We start from the raw sequence: 17,907 nt of genomic DNA, 5'->3' as shown, positions 1-17,907 counted from the left end.
AGGCCTTCAGGAATTCATGGGTATGGTAAATTTCTACCACCGCTTCCTCCCTTCAGCTGCCCGAATCATGTGCCCCCTGTTCGCCCTGATGTCGGGTCCGGGCAAGGACGTTACCTGGGACAAGGAGTCCGCCGCTGCTTTCATTAAAACTAAAGAAGCCTTAGCAAACGCCGCGATGCTAGTGCACCCCAGAATGGACGTCCCTACCGCCCTCACAGTGGACGCATCTAACACGGCAGTCAGTGGGGTACTGGAGCAACTCATCGCAGGTCGCTGGCAACCCCTGGCGTTTTTCAGCAAACACCTGCGACCACCCGAGCTCAAATACAGTGCTTTCGACCGGGAACTGTTGGCGCTATACCTGGCAATCCGGCATTTCAGGTACTTCTTAGAAGGTAGGCCCTTCACCGCGTTCACGGACCACAAGCCGCTTACCTTTACGTTCACGAAGGTGTCCGATCCCTGGTCGTCCCGCCAGCAGCACCATCTGTCCTACATCTCCGAATACACGACGGATGTCCGGCACGTCTCGGGTAAGGACAATGTCGTGGCGGACGCGCTCTCTCGCCCTAACATTCATGCCCTTTCCCAAGGGGTAGACTTTGAGGCGCTGGCGGAGGCGCAGCAGGCAGACGAGGAGATCCCAAGTTACAGAACCGCAGTCTCCGGTTTGCAGCTCCAGGACCTCCCCGTAGGCCCAGGTGAGAGGACCCTACTCTGTGACATCACCACCGGCCAACCCCGTCCCGTCATCCCGATACCTTGGCGGTGACGCGTTTTCGACTCCATTCATAACTTGGCGCACCCCTCCATCAGGACAACCGTCCGGATGGTCTCCAGCAGGTTCGTTTGGCACGGACTCCGCAAGCAAGTCAGTGAATGGGCCAGAACGTGCATGCACTGCCAGACGGCCAAGGTGCAGTGGCACACCAAAGCTCTGCCGCAGCAGTTCCACCCCACCCACCGGCGTTTTGACCACATTCATGTGGATATCGTGGGCTCCTTGTCAGTGTCGCGCGGAGCGCGGCACCTCCTCACTATCGTGGACCGGTTCACAAGATGGCCAGAGGCGATCCCGCTCACCGACACCACCTCCGAATCTTGCGCCCGGGCACTGATCGCCACCTGGGTGTCCCACTTTGGTGTACCAGCCCACATTACCTCCGACAGAGGCGCCCAGTTCATCTCCGGCCTGTGGTCAGCTATGGCCAGCCTTTTAGGGACACAGCTGCACCACACCACTGCCTACCACCCACAGTCGAACGGCTTGGTGGAGCGTTTCCACTGTCACCTAAAGTCGGCTCTCATGGCCCGCCTGAGAGGAGCTAACTGGGTGGACGAGCTTCCCTGGGTCCTACTCGGCATCCGCACGGCGCCCAAAGACAATCTGCACGCCTTGTCTGTCGAGTTGGTGTACGGCGCACCCCTGATCGTCCCCGGGGAGTTCATACCAGCCCCAAGGGGGCACGAGGCAGATCCCACAGCAGTCCTGGGCAGACTACACGAGAGGCTCGGCAACCTGGCCCCCATACCCACTTCGCAGCATGGGCAGAACCCGACCTGCATACCCAAAGACCTGCAGAACTGTAAGTTTGTGTTTGTACGAAGGGGCAGGCATCGGCCACCGCTGCAACGGCCCTACGAGGGGCCATTTACGGTGCTCAGGAACAACGGGTCCACGTTCGTGCTGGACGTTGGGGGGAGAGAGGAGGTTTTCACGGTGGACCGACTCAAAGCGGCCCATGTGGACTTGGCGCAACCGGTCGAGTTTCCGGCACCACAGCGCAGAGGCCAACCTCCCAAACAGGGTCCGGCCCAGACTGTGGACATTGGGGGGTGTATCACCGGTTCTGCAGGGGGGGGTTATGTGGCGACCCACTTCCTAGCGCACTCGAACCAGCTCACAAATAGCCAGCGCGCCGGCACAAAGGCCAGTCCCAAAAGGGCGCCAGGTCTGCTTCACCAACAAAGGGAAAAGCCCGCGGGGAACTGTGAGTACATGTCTCTGACAGCATCCGCACCCGGGGAGGGCGGGATCAGGGAGGCTTTAAAGCGAGGCTGTGAAGTCGAATAAAATCTTCTTTAACTGCAGTTTACTGACTCCATGTCGTTATTTTAGCGCTGCGTGTAGCACACCACTACAGTTTTATAAATTTCAACAGTGCTTATATATTGGAGGTAGACTTCTAGTACTGTATTCTCTTTTTTGTTAGCAGTGATTTGGATGAAGAATTATTTACACAGATCTATCTGGATAATAACCTTACAATTTATTTTCTCCCCTCTTTAAAAAAAAGCTATTGCAAACTCTGTGCAAATTCTTTCTATGTGAAGTAGAATTTACTTTGATTATCCCCTGTACTTCACTTTTAGTCTATTTATTATTCTTAGTTATGATATATCTTTGCAGGGACCAGATGTCATTTCTGCTATGGTCAAAAGCAGGATCACAACTTGCTGTTGGAACAACCAAAGGAAATCTGCTTATTTATAACTTACAGACTTCCCGTAAAGTCCCAGTCCTCGGTGAGTACAATGTGACCTATGCTGGATCCATAAAATTTATGTACCTTCTGTTTTTTGAAAATTTACAGAGTGAATTAGCTCATTACTTTGAAGGTGATTTATATTTCCTATTTTCTTAATATCAAAATTCCAGAGTAACCTTTTATATTGACACCTCTTAACTTGGAATTTCCTCTTGAATGAGGTTAGATGAATTCTCTTGTGGAAAGAAAGTAAGTGTGCACAGAAATGGATTTCAGCCAATGTTATAAATTGAGAGAGAAAAAACAAAAATAATGTAGATGCTGGAAATCTGAAAAAAAACTCTGAAAGCCATATGGGATTTGTGCAGAAGAACAACATAGTTAATCTTTCAGGACAATTAACCTGTATCAAATACAGAAGAGGAGTGGTAGTCTGTGTAAAAGTGGAATGGCAAATTACTTTGATCACTCTCTGACTTTTTTGCCTCTTACACTGATCCTTGAGGAGCAGCCATGCCAATAACTGCATTTAAGAGTCAACATTGATTTCAACAATTTCAGATAATGAATTTTTCCTGTTGTAGAGACATAGAAAACCTACAGCACAACACAGGCCCTTCGGCCCACAAAGTTGTGCTGAAAATGTCCCGACCTTAGACCTAGGCTTACCCATAAATCTAAGCCTAAATCAGGGATAAGTGCCAGGAGGGAGATCAGTGGGAAGGAATGGGGAGGATGAATGGACAAGGGAGCCACATAGGGAGCAATCCCTGCGGAAAGCAGGAAGAGGGAGGGAGGGAAAGATGTGCTTGGTGGTGGGATCCCGTTGGAGGTGGTGGAAGTTACGGAGAATTACACATTGGACCTGGAAGCTGGTGGGGTGGTAGGTGAGGACATGGGGAACCCTATCCCTAGTGGGGTGGCAGGAGGTTGGGGTGAGAGCAGATGTGCGTGAAATTGGAGAGATGCATTTGAGAGCAGAGTTGATCATGGAGGAAGGAAGCCTCTTTCTTTGAAAAAGGAAGTCATCTCCTTCGTCCTGGAATTAAACGCCTCACCCTGAGAGCAGATGTGGTGGAGATGGAGGAATTGTGGGAAGGGGATAGCATTTTTGCCAGAGACAGGGTGGGAAGAGGAATAGTCCAGGTAGCTGTGAGAGTCCGTAGGCTTATAGTAGATATCAGTAGATAAGCCGTCTCCAGAGATAGAGAAAGAAAGATCAAGAAAGGGGAGGGAGGTGTCAGAAATGAACCAGGTAAATTTGAGGGCAGGGTGAAAGTTGGAGGCAGTTAATGAAGTCAACGAGCGCCAATGCAGTCATCGATGTAGCGAAGGAAAAGTGGGGGGCGGATACCAGTATAGGCTTGGAACATGGACTGTTCCACAAAGCCAACAAAAAGACAGACATAGCTAGGACCCATACGGGTGCCAATGGCTACACCTTTGGTTTGGAGAAAGTGGGAGGAGCCAAAGGAGAAATTATTAAGAGTAAGGGCACCATGACGCTATTCTTCCACCGGCTCCGTCTTCAAGCCTACTTCTTCGGCAAGGACTCTCCTACCCAGACCGATGACCCCTTCTCCTGTCTTCAACCCTCCTCGTCTTCATGGACACCACGCTCTGGTCTTCTGCCTGCTCTGGATCTCTTTATTACTAACTGCCGACAGGACATCAACCATCTCGACTTCACCACGCCTTGTTTCAATTCCAGCCTCACTCCTTCCGAATGCTCTGCTCTCCACTCCCTCTGCACCACTCCCAACCTTACTATAAAACCCTCTGATAAGAGGTGTGCTGTTGTAGTCTGGCGTACTGACCTCTACCTTGCCGAGGCACAGTGACAATTCACTGATAACTCCTCTTATTTACCCCTCGATCATGAACCTAGTAAGGACCACCCAGCCATTGTCTCCCACACCATCACCAACCTTATCAGCTCTGGCGATCTCCCATCCACTGCCACCACCTCATAGTTTCCACACCCCGCACTTCCCGTTTCTACCTCCTACCCAAGATCCACAAACCTGCCTGTCCAGGTAGACCCATTGTCTCAGCTTGCTCCTGCCCCACTGAACTCATTTCTACATATCTTGACACTGTTTTATCCCCCCTTGTTCAATCCCTTCCCACCTATGTTCGTGACACTTCTCACGCTTTGAATTTTTTCAATAATCTTAAGTTCCCTGGCCCCCACCGCCTTATTTTCACCATGGACGTCCAGTCCCTATATACCTCCATCCCCCACCAGGAAGGTCACAAAGCTCTCCGCTTCTTTTTGGAATCTAGACCTAACCAATTCCCCTCTACCACCACTCTCCTCCATCTAGCAGAATTAGTCCTTACTCTTAATAATTTCTCCTTTGGTTCCTCCCACTTCCTCCAAACCAGAGATGTAGCCATGGACATCTGTATGGGTCCCAGCTATGCCTGCCTTTTTTTGGCTTTGTGGAACAGTCCATGTTCCAAGCCTATACTGGTATCCATCCCCCACTTTTCCTTCGCTGCATTGATGACTGCATTGGCGCTGCCTCCTGCATGCATGCTGAGCTCATTGACTTCATTAACTTTCTTTCTTTCTTTATCAATCTTTTTATTAATTAAAAAAAGAGTACATACATACATATATATAGATATAAACAAGAGGAGAATTATCTCAAATATCTATATCAATAACAATTCATATAAAAGGTAAAATAGACATGATCAAGATCATTCATAGTATTAATCTAATAGTATGTAATAAAGAATAAGGTAATCGATTCTCCTCTTATCATTCCATGAAAAGAAGAAAAAAGATAAAGAAACTTTTATAATTTTTATATACATAAAAAACCCCACTAAACAAAAAAAGAGAACTGGGCAGCTCAAACAGAGTGAAAGCAAGAAAAAAGAAAAAATTCCTGCTCAAATCCAACATTTCGAGGAGGTAACTGGAAGAGCCATAAATCAAAGCATCTGAAAATATTGAATAAAAGGTCACCAAGTTTCCTCAAATTTAAAGGATGTATCAAATGTCCAACTTCCTATTTTCTCTAAACTTAAACAGGACATAATGGAAGTAAGCCAATAAAGAACAGTATGTGGATTAGAGTCCCTCCATTTAAGCAAAATGGCTCTCTTAGCCAATAAAGTTGTAAAAGCTATCATCTGTTGAGCAATTAACTTTACCACCAACTTTCACCCTGCCCTCAAATTTACCTGGTCCATTTCCGAAACCTCCCTCCCCTTTTTTGATCTTTTTCTCTCTATCTCTGGAGACAGCTTATCTACTGATGTCTACTATAAGCCTACGGACTCTCACAGCTACCTGGACTATTCCTCTTCCCACCCTGTCTCTTGCAAAAATGCCATCCTCTTCTTGCTATTCCTCCGTCTCCGCCGCATCTGCTCTCAGGGTGAGGCTTTTTATTCTAGGATGAAGGAAATGGCTTCCTTTTTCAAAGAAAGGGGCTTCCTTCCTCCAGTGATCAACTCTGCTCTCAAAAGCATCTCCAATTTCACGCACATCTGCTCTCACCCCATTCTCCCGCCACCCCACTAGGGATAGGGTTTCCCTTGTCCTCACCTACCACCCCACCAGCTTCCGGGTCCAACATATAATTCTCCGTAACTTCTGCCACCTCCAATGGGATCCCACTACTAAGCACATCTTTCCCTCCCTCCCTCTTCCTGCTTTCTGCAGGGATTGCTCCCTACGCGACTCCCTTGTCCATTTGTCCTCCCCATCCCTTCCTGCCGATCTCCCTCCCCGCACTTATCCTTGTAAGCGGAACAACTGCTACACCTGCCCTTACACTTCCTCCCTCACCACCATTCAAGGCCTCAGACAGTCCTTCCAGGTGAAGCGACACTTCACCTGTGAGTCGGCTGGTGTGATATACTGCATCTGGTGCTCCCGGGGCGGCATTCTATATATTGGTGAGACCCGACGCAGACTGGGAGACCGTTTCACTGAACACCTACGTTCTGTCCACCAGAAAAAACAGGATCTCCCAGTGGCCACACATTTTATTTCCACGTCTCATTCCCATTCTGATATGTCTATCCATGGCCTCCTCTACTGTTAAGATAAAGTCACACTCAGGTTGGAGGAAGAGCACCTTATATTCCATCTAGGTAGCCTCCAACCTGATGGCATGGTCATTGATTTCTCTAACTTCTGTTTATGCCCCCTCCCTTCTTACCCCATCCCTTATTTATCCCCCCCTTTTTTTTTCTTTTCTTTCTCTGTCCCTCTCACAATCACTCCTTACGTGCTCTCCATCTCCCTCTGGTGCTCCCCTCCCCCTTTCTTTCTCCTTATGCCTCCCATCCCATGATATTCTCCTTTCTCCAGCTCTGTATCCCTTTTGCCAATCAACTTTCCAGCTCTTAGCTTCATCCCTCCTCCTTCTGACTTTTCCTATCATTATGATCTCCCCCTCCCCCTCCCACTTTCAAATCTCATACTGTCTCTTCTTTCAGTTAGGCATGACGAAGGGTCTCGGCCCAAAACATCGACTGTACTTCTTTCTATAGATGCTGCCTGGCCTGCTGCATTCCACCGGCATTTTGTGTGTGTTACCCTCTATTTTTCTAAGCTCCATGTACCTATCCAAAAGTCTCTTAAAAGACCCTATCGTATCCGCTTCCACCACCATTGCCAGCAGCCCATTCCACGCACCCATCACTCTCTGAGTAAAAAACTTACCCCCTGGCATCTCCTCTGTACCTACTCCCCAGCTCCTTAAATCTGTGTCCTCTTGTGGCAATCATTTCAGCCCTGGTAAAAAGCCTCTGACTATCCACATGATCAATGTCTCTCATCATCTTATACACCTCTATCCTCCGTCGCTCCAGGGAGAAAAGGCCAAGTTCACTCAACCTATTCTCATAAGACATGCTCCCTAATCCAGGCAACATCCTTGTAAATGTCCTCTGCACCCTTTCTATAGCTTCCACATCCTTCCTGTAATGAGGCGACCAGAACTGAGCACAGTACTCCAAGAGGGGTCTGGCCAGGGTCCTATATAGCTGTAACATTACCTCTTGGCTCCTAAATTCAATTTCACGATTGATGAAGGCCAATACACTATATAGCTTCTTAACCACAGAATCAACCTGCGCAGCTGCTTTAATCGTCCTATGGACTTGGACCCCAAGATCCCTCTGATCCTCCATACTGCCAAGAGTCTTACCATTAATACTATATTCTGCCATCGTATGTGACCTAGCAAAATGAACCACTTCACACTTATCTGGGTTGAACTCCATCTGCCACTTCTCAGCCCAGTTTTGCATCCTATCAATGTCCCGCTGTAACCTCTGACAGCCCTCCACACTATCCACAACACCTCCAACCTTTGTGTCATCAGCAAACTTACTAACCCATCCCTCCAGTTCTTCACCCAGGTCATTTATAAGAGTCACGAAGAGTAAGGGTCCCAGAACATATCCTTGAGGCACAACACTGATCACCAGCCTCCATGCAGAATATGACCTGTCTACAACCACTTTTGCCTTCTGTGAGCAAGCCAGTTCTGGATCCACAAAGCAATGTTCCCTTGGATCCCACGCCTCCTTACTTTCTCAATAAGCCTTGCATGGGGTACCTTATCAAATGCCTTGCTGAAATCCATATACAGTACATCTACTGCTGTTCCTTCATCAATGTGTTTAGTCACATCCTCAAAAAATTCAATCAGACTCGTAAGGCACAACCTGCCCTTGACAAAGCCATGCTGACTATTCCTAATCATATTATACCTCTCCAAATGTTCATATATCCTGCCTCTCAGGATCTTCTCCATCAACTTACCAACCACTGAAGTAAGACTCACTGGTCTCTAATTTCCTGGGCTATCTCTACTCCTTTCTTGAATAAAGAAGCAATATCTGCAACCTTCCAATATATCAGAATTTGGAAGTTACAGTGAAAGATCATCTAAATCTAATGTTAATTTAGTTTTTCTCTTGGAAGAATTGAGTGAAAGAATGGATTTACTCCAATAGAGATGTCAGTGGGTTAATGGTGATGCTGGTAGAGCATTGAGAGCATCATCAGAGTGTGATGGGGGTCGAGTAAGCACTGCTCATATGGACAAAGTCATATGGTCAAAAAGAGGAAGTGGGAAGTCAGATAGCATCTTTGGAAAAGAAACAGTTAACATTTTTGGGTCAGAAAGAGTATCCTAGGTTACATGAATTTTGGGTGGCAGTGCAATTTGTTTTGGCAAATGATGGAAGTTCTGGTTGAACAATGAAGGGATCTTTTGTTTGGTGGGTAGATTGAAAACCAGGAAGGTTGGGTTGAGCAAATGATTGTGGGGATATTTACACTGGTAGACATTAGGATGGTTCAAATGACATGGGAATTTGAACTGTAAAAAGAATGGTTTGGGTAATTAATAGAGAGAATCTGAAAGATGATTAGTATTTGAGTTATGCAGCTGCTTGAGGGATTTGTACAACTAATGAAAAGTTTTTGAAAAAGTGGTGAGAAAGATTTGTTTGAGAATGAGAGGTTCAAGAAAATGATTGGGTTGAGTCAGCCAGATTCACTGCCAAGTCCCATGAAGATAAGGTATCTGTCCAGAAGATGAGGTGCTTTTCCTCAAGCTTACGTTGGGCATTATTGGAGCAACAATGAAGGCTGAGGGCTGACAGTGCAGTGAAACACAAATAAAGGTCTGAGTTGCCCTTGCATACTGACCAGATCTCTCTTGTAAAGCAGAGTTCTGGAAGAAGTGCAAATGAATTGCTGCTTTCCTGTTTGGTGCCTGACAGGAAAGAAATAAAAGGTGAGGTGTATCATCTGTGATGACATGGGAAAGTGCTGTGAGAAAATTGCTTAACGAAATGAACACTGAAGATGCTTCATCTGCTGACTGCTAACATTATTTTGTGTTTTCAAGTTTTGTACAGCATTTGGAATAACCACACATTAATAACCTTCACATTCTCTCTGTGCTTCACATGGACAGATGAGCCAGCAACAGATGTGCATTCCATTCTTTAAAAAATGACTTCCTTAATTTAAACTGTACTTTCATGTACACTTTCTTTCTCAGGAAAACATACAAAACGCATCACTTGTGGTTGCTGGAGTTCCCAGAATCTGCTTGCATTAGGTGGTGAAGACAAAGCAATAACTGTTAGCAATCAGGATGGCGATACCATTAGGCAGGTAAAAGAACTTACTATAGTTTTGTTTTGCCAATTAGCATTCAGACTTTTTGTGAACATTTGTGACTGAATTGAAATATATTAATTTTGAAATTAAAATAGCTCCAAGCCTGTGAAATGTTAGAATGAAATTTATCTGGCAAGGCTTACAAGATTATAATTGCAGAACATATATTGTATAAATGACTGTTACTTAATGTTCTAAACAAATTCTGAACTTTTAGAAAATCCAAGTTAGACATAAGTGAATTATTTTAATGAAAATTCAGGAGTCAGTCTACTTTAATATTTTCCATTTACTGAACTCTTAAAGTTGCTGATGACTACCTCTGTAACTATGAAGTATTCCTTTGGCAAATAATCCTCAAAGTTGCTAACCAAATTAAGAAACTTGTATACTCCTACCCCCGAACTATATTACACAAAGCAAAACCCTCTTCAGTAAAGTGCATTATTAAAATGTGTGAAACCTTACAACTCAGTAGGGACTACTTTTTATATTGGTCATTTTGAACATAATTACAACATAATGAATCCTTTTTACCCTGGCAACTTCAAGTGAAAACTACCAAAGTTCACTGAGTGTTGTGTGTGGTCCTAACCTGAAACCTTGCCGTTTCCATCTTCTATCTTAACGTATTTGAAGATAGACCTGTTACTTTCTGTGGATTTCTCCGTACTTAGTCCCATTTCTGTGTGTGTTTTTTTTTTTCAATTTGGCTCTAGGTATATTCCATTGTGCTCACCCTCCATCAATTTTGTTTTAACAGACCGTAGTGAGAGCAGAGCCAAGTGACATTCAATTCTCTGTGATGAAGACTGATGAACGGGCATCAATGGGAGAAAGCACGGTGTGTTCCAAGGAAAATCTGATGTTATCTTATTAAATGGATTGAGCACCTAAGAAAGTTGTGCTTTTGGAAGGTGCATTGAGACGGCTCAGAGTTATTTTACTTAGAGGGGCCCTTGCATATGTAATGAGATTGGAATTCTGAACTCCAGTGTGCTATAATATGAGTTTCTTCCCAAGTGCCTGACATAGGGTTGTCAACATTAGATTCTGCATTATTTGCAGAAGGCTGTCATTGTCTGAACCATGAAGCCCCAAGAGGATCAGGATAACATCTGGATATTTCATCGAGGAATGTAATGCTTTACCCAAAGACAAACACACTCTTCAAAGAAACACACTATGATTCTATATCTACTTTGTGATTTTAAGTTTTTCTTACTACTCTGATATCAATTACCATCCAGAAAACTGTTCATTTGATGCTATTTTTATCAAAAACTTCCATTTATGGTCTCTTCATGCCAATATGCAGCAGCAAAAGCCCTATTTCTGGACCCTTGCCACTATAATTGGAGGAATTGCAAAATTATCTTCCACTCAATACTTGCCTTGTTTTCCTCCAAATACTCCACTGCAGTGCGTAGTTTAGGTCTCAGAAATACACAGGTAGGCAGGAGTCAATGTATTTGTATACAGTTAATTTTGTTCCAGGTCTGAGGTATTAATCTTCACCTACCACTTTCCTCATCAAAGCAGTACATTAGTGGATTTAATTTGTCATCTTTCTGGTCTTTTATCAGGTCAGTGTCGTTGTGGGGAAGAAAACACTATTTCTGTTTAATTTAGGCGATCCTGATAACCCTGTTGAATTAGCATTCCAGCAACGTTACGGCAGCATTATATCTTACAGATGGTGAGTTTATGTTAATCTGATGGATAGGATTACAATTAAATGAATAGAATGAGACAATGCTTAATTAATAACTTTTGCATTGCTACTGAATTGGTAGTTCAGTTTACAGATTATAGATTTCTTATTTGTGCCTGGCCAACCTTCTTGTGGACATAAAGCTTACTAGTGAACTTAACAGTCTGTGCTTTTCTTGTTAGTCCGGTTATTTTAGGCAGTTATTTTCTGCTTCATGCTGGCAATAAATATACCATGCCTTTTTCAAAATTAATCATAAAATTACAGTGAATTTCCCTTTTCTCTCAAACTTGTTCAATTGCATTAATTTAAAAATAGCAACACAAAGTAGAACAAATTCATAATATCATGCATTTGAACTGCAAAACATTGAAATATTTTCAGTTTATACTTTTAATACTTTTATTTATTTAAAATAGCTTTCTTTTTGCAATACTGCAATTACCTTGTGTTTCAGGTTTGGAGATGGGTACATCATGATTGGCTTTTCTCAAGGTTACTTCGTAGTAATTTCAACACACATTCGTGAGATTGGCCAAGAACTATTCCAAGCCCATAATCATAAAGACAGTTTGACAAGTATTGCCATCTCTCAATCCCTGAACAAAGCTGCTTCCTGTGGAGACAACTGGTACGTTAAGTTACTATTTCAATATATTTGCAGCAGATATATCACCCCATGGCTACATGGTATACATATGATAATGTTAGTAATGCTTTATCACTGAAGAAACCAAGGTATATAAATACCTTGACGCAATTGAAATATACAGTTTTGAAATATATAAAATAGAAATAAATTAATTCCAGTTATTGATACAGTTGTAGTTAAATCTCAAATATTTGAATCTAGTCAAGTAGGTTATAATTATAGGCCTGCCACTTAAAAAATCATTTGAAATGAAGGCCTTAAAACTAGCGCAAGATTTTTTTTTTGCATATTATACAATTGCAGAGCATACAAAAGTAAATCAGATCAGGACAGCTGACAGATTGGAAGTTGTGTAAGAGAAAAGTAAAGCTGCCAGCAATCAGTACTAGGAGGTTATATGGTTACCGGTCAAGTAGAGATTGACCGGATATGGTTACTTGGATGAGGTTCAGTCACCAATCCTTGACAGGGTGGGTTACTGAGTTAGCAGGGGTTCATCGAGTTTAGTATTGATTGCCAGGTCAAATGGAGGTTAATGGTGACAATTAGTGACCAGGTCAGGAGACTGGGGCTAAGAGGTTGATAGCTAGAGGGAGTACTGCAAGATGAGAACAAGGTGTGGGTATTGTAATAGGAACCAAATTGATAGATAAATAAATAGAAGTACCTGAGCTGAGTTTCTAGCACAAAGCTAAGGAAGTGCCACTGTAAGGACTGCTGTCAAGATAAGCAACACCATTAGCATGTTGAGCTGAAACTACTCAATAGCAGGTGTGTTTCTGTGTGATATCATTGCATATCACTGAAAATTTGTCATCTGGTGTGGTGTAATTTGGCATGAAAATCACTGTAATTGTCTTCCACTCCAGAAAAGTTTTATACGCATAGTGCTGAAAAGAGCAGTGCTACTTGATTTAATTTCTATGCTATCATTTGCAATGTTTTTCAATATTTCCCTTGCCTTTGCTTATTGTTAGTCTAAAAGTGTATTGTATCCAAATACCTAGGGATTTTATTTTTAAAGAAATTTTGATATTTATGGTGTGCCAATCTTCACACAATATGATATTCCTCAATGGAACATACAGTCATAGAGCAATACAACATAGCTACAGGCCCTTTGGCCCATTGTGTCCATGCTGATCATGGTGCCCACCCAGTTAGTCCAATTTCCTACGCTCAGCCCATATCCCTCCAACCCTGCTCCTCCATGTGCCTATCCAAGTGTTTTTTAAATTATATTGTACCTGTCTCAGTGAATATTTGTTTATTTGCATAGTATGAAACATTTTAATCATAGAAATGCAATGTAGTACATGATTTTCATCAGTCTCAAATAAATTTATGACCATAACTGTTCAAATTCAATGTGTTTTGTCTCTGTATGTCACTAAGTTGAGGTATAAAAGTTATGGGTCAATTACAAACATTTCTTTCACTGTGAATAAAGTAACATTTTTTGTAATTAGCTCAGGGATATCCCCCAGAGGCATTTAACAAATTAGAAAAAAATTCCATTGTAGAGCATTACTAAAGATAACATCTGGAAGAATGGTTGACAAATCAGAATTTAGAGGTGGAATTGGCCTAAAACCTAATACAATCTTAAAGGAAACAAAGGAGATATTCTGCAATACTTCACTTCCAAAAGTACATCTGCTACCTCATTGATGAGTCCCTTGCTGTTTATAGAAGGTCTTAAATTTTTAAGAGAGTTTTTTCTGACATTCTCAGATGCTGCAAAGATCATCTTGCAAGCTTCCCAGAGCAGTCCTATACCTTAAGCTGACTGCTTCCATAATTGTCTGGCATTAGGAAGCCTATTTTGTGTGCTGTAAATTTTCTTTGTCCTAATGCATATCCCTAGGGTCTGGTTAATGAAAAATAACATCACGCTACTGAGGATTACAACTCTGAATGGTGGATATCTGCATGTTATCCAAATAAAAAAGTGCTTGCAATTTAAAATAGAGTATTGCAATTCAAAATAGAAGTAGATTATAAATTCAGAATAAGGTTTATTATTAGTTTGTTATATGCCATGAAATTTGTTTTGTGGCAGTAGTACAGTGCAAAGACAAAAATTGTTATAAATTACAAAGTAAGTTAATAGTACAAGAAAGAAGGAATGACATGGTACTGTTCATGGGTTCATGGCACTAAACCAGAAATTACTATCTTATGTCTTGTGATAGTTCCACTGTTTTGGAGTAGCTAAAACTAAGTCTTTGGAAATTTTTATTCTGAGACCTCAATCTAAGTTTCTTCCGGAATTAATTTGGATTTCCTGTGTGATTAAAAATCCAATGGATTGTATCTAAAGGGAAAGAATATATTCTGTATATATCTCTTACAGTCATTGAGAGGTTAGGTTCCTAAAGAATCTATGTTTTGGAAAAATTCATGATACAGTAAATGGTATAGTAAATATTCACCTTTCATGGGTATACTAGTTGCCATGGGTGGGAAAAAAAATCAGAAGCTAGTAGACCTCTTTATAAATGATGCAGCAAATCAAAAGCAAGCTGCACTTGATTTGACAAGCTGAAATTTACAAGTTATACCTCAATGGCATTGTTGCCAAATGGAAGAGCACAAGTGATTGAGGTTTTTTTCCATTTTGAATATGTAGTAGTATGTTTATTTCTCAGACTTCCTCCCTCTAATCCCATCAGAAAAATTATTAAATGTCACTAGCTGTCACAGACCTGTGTTGGAAAGATACTATCCAAATGTGTTCCCTTACACTTAAGTGTAGCAAATAAAACCATTGCTAAGTGACAGATTACACTAAATATACCCTTTGTCATTAGCAAAGGTTCTTCAAATTCATGTTCAAGAATTGCGCAGGGGGGGCGCTTACAGTTAACACTGAAATTGGAGAAATGTTCATGATATATAATGGGCTCCCTATTCTCCAATACTTCTCTGGACTTTGGTGAAAGAATCTTTTGGTTATTGCATTCATCACATCAGGCTTGGTGGTTGCTGTGATAATTTAAGGTAACACAAAAAATAGGTGAGTCTTTAATATAATTAGTTCTAATGCTTCTGTTAACACAGAGATTTGTATCATAACCATGAAGAAAAGTTGCTAATTTGGTGGAGTGTTTCTACTGAGGAATACTGTTTCTTTAGTACATGTCTCTTCTGATAAAGTAATCCTCATATATTTTCTTGCCAGCATTAAGATCCATGATCTGTCAGAAATGAAAGAGATGTATGCTATTGTAAACCTGGATGATGAAACCAAAGGTAAAACTGGAAAAAAATGTTTGATAAACTTTTGCACAATAATATTATCAGTGATGACTTCATTTTGCGATATTTTGGGGCATCTTGAGATTCTGAGAGTAATATATAAATGCAAGTCTTTTTTTAATCTTTGCATGAGAAAAATCTCTAAAATTCATTGTCTGCAAATCATACCCATGTCATGCTGTTGTTAAACCGGACTAGAAATGTTCTTCTAATTTGGATCACCAGGAGCTGAATAGCAAAGGTTAGCAGGTGGATATAGGTGTGGTTGATGGGCAGGAAGCAGTAGGAATACCAGTAATAAAAAGCCCAATAGAAGAGGAGCCAGGAAAAGATATAAACTTATGTGGCTTGCAGCTGATGTGTATGCACTTGCAGCTTCTGATGATTCTGTTACTTGTCATTGGTAGAATTTGTAAGCTATTAAAGTATGTAATTTTGAATATCATAAACTTCAATTCTAGAGTTGGGACTATTTACAGAATAGATCAAGCCTATAAAATAAATTTTAAATTAATAATCTGATAGGGAGAAGAATCAAGTACGGGCCAGTTGGAACATTTTAGAGATATATTAGAGTGTCAGATCTGCTGAATCATGGTGATTTAACAAAAGATACACAAATACAGCTTTGAACACTTATTGAATATATGATTTAATAGCTTATAAATGCAATAATGTAACATAGTTTGGCATAACAAAAAAGTAACACAAAAAATGGGTAGGGGGCAAATGTACTGAAATGGGGAGCTAATTTAATGGTTATATTTACATTCTGAAAATAATGTAAATGAAGGGAGTATGTGCATTTATGAAGTTATTTTGAACTTTAGTTTTTAGATCGATACATTAGGAACATGATTATTTACTCTTTGCAAACCTATCAGTGTAATCAAAGTTACGACAGTTGATGCTGATCATTTGCATTCAGCAATTAAAATCAGTGAATCTGCATTTATCAATTATATTTATCACTGAGATTAATTAACTTAATTAAGTTGCAAACAATATAATGTATCCTATGTTAACATCAAACTTCCAGGTCTGGATCAGCTATCTTGGACAGATGATGGACAGTTGCTTGCTGTATCTACACAGCGTGGAACACTACATGTTTTCCTCACAAAACTTCCAGTTATTGGAGATACTTGTGGTACTCGCATTGCGTTCTTGACATCTCTGCTGGAGGTCACAGTGGTCAATCATGTAGAGGGAGTACGTGCAGTTATAATTATTTTGAACTTTAGTTTTTTAGATCAGTAAGAAAATTATAAAGCTGATTATTTACTGTCCTTTTTGCAAATCTCTCAGTTGTAACTACAAGTTACAATAGGCAATGCTAATCATTTCTTACACTCTAATCAATTACTTTATTTAAAATTTGACCTAAATGAATTTAGTTGAAAAAAAATTCAGGGTCTCATATGTGATTTTTATTATTGATTGTTACAACTTTGGTAAGTGTTTTAGATCAAACTACTAAGTGCATCAATTTGCTTAAGATTATTAAAAACTGGAATAACTGCTTTCCTGGCCTGGATCATGTTAATGGCATTTGGTGTTTCCATGTAGGAATGCTACCTGCAGTGTAGATGTTATCGCTTTCTGTGCTTACAGTATGGACACATGAACTGCATCCAAACTTGTGCCCTGCCCTAAAATTACTACTGAATGTTCTGTAATGTATGTATGCTTTGCACTTAGCCATTACCTTTATGCCAGTAGTAGCTATTTGAACATGTTCACTAACATTCACTGAAAAGGTAAAGGCTTCTTTTAATTAAAATTAAGGTTATTAATTTTTTTGTAAGTTAATTAATATAAGTAAATTACATCATTATGGTTGTGTCACTATATTTTAATGCTGTTTCTAAATACCTTTGAACATCAGAAACCTTTAGAAATAGTGGGAATGGTCTTCTAACAATATGAAACGTCAGGCAGATTGAGGGTTCATGGTGCTGCCTTTCATCTAGACTTGCTACTCTTAGAATACTCTAGCCCATTTAATAACCACAGCAACAAAGCAGCAGTATGTTGGAGTTGCATGGCCTCTAAAGGCAAGTGTAAGCTTAGGTATTCTGCAAAAGATGCGTAAGAGCTGTAGACCGAATCCCTCATAATCTGGCTCAATATTTTTGAGCAACTTAATCTCACTGAGCAAGAAACTAATATAATAAGAATAAACACCAAATGGTGTCTCAGTACCTGAAAAGAAAAACTAAGGCAGATTTCAGACTTGACTCTTATCAGTACTGTCTCATAAAATGTACAATAAAATAGGAGTTTGTATATTTAGTAGAATCACAAGAAAAGTACCTTAATGCTGTCAATGATTATCACATAAATGTCATTAAAATGCTGAACTTACCAAACTCTCAGGTGAGCATCTTATAATCAGTGAATGGTAACATGCTCCTGTCTTCTGAATCCAAGTTTGACCAATTTATTCGCATCGTTTAGGTTAGGTTCTTTGCTGAAAATGTCCCATAGCATTATTTTTCGTTGATGTTGTTCGATCAATTAGTCGAAACCTACTCTTCATGACCTCATGGATCATAGGGTCCTTAGGGTTTTCATGGCAAGATATGGAAGTAGATTGCCAGGCCTTTCTTCCACACAG

The 17,907-nt window shown here is 41.2% G+C and overlaps 1 protein-coding gene across 3 annotated transcripts in view; it reads left to right on the top strand.

Moving 5' to 3' along the window:
• The window catches only part of wdr19 (WD repeat domain 19), a 112,484-nt gene that overhangs the window by 28,936 nt on the left and 65,641 nt on the right, over positions 1 to 17,907 (top strand). For all 3 annotated transcript variants that reach the window (XM_073064825.1, XM_073064824.1, XM_073064826.1), the window contains exons 5-11: positions 2,411 to 2,526; positions 9,539 to 9,654; positions 10,424 to 10,504; positions 11,247 to 11,359; positions 11,832 to 12,005; positions 15,211 to 15,281; positions 16,327 to 16,499. In XM_073064825.1, coding sequence (XP_072920926.1) covers positions 2,411 to 2,526; positions 9,539 to 9,654; positions 10,424 to 10,504; positions 11,247 to 11,359; positions 11,832 to 12,005; positions 15,211 to 15,281; positions 16,327 to 16,499 — 844 coding nt within the window. The remainder of the gene's footprint in view (positions 1 to 2,410; positions 2,527 to 9,538; positions 9,655 to 10,423; positions 10,505 to 11,246; positions 11,360 to 11,831; positions 12,006 to 15,210; positions 15,282 to 16,326; positions 16,500 to 17,907) is intronic.

This window comes from Hemitrygon akajei, chromosome 13, assembly GCF_048418815.1.
Source record: "Hemitrygon akajei chromosome 13, sHemAka1.3, whole genome shotgun sequence".
NCBI classification, from domain to species: Eukaryota; Metazoa; Chordata; class Chondrichthyes; order Myliobatiformes; family Dasyatidae; genus Hemitrygon; species Hemitrygon akajei.
This window is presented reverse-complemented; position numbering and strand designations above follow the sequence as displayed.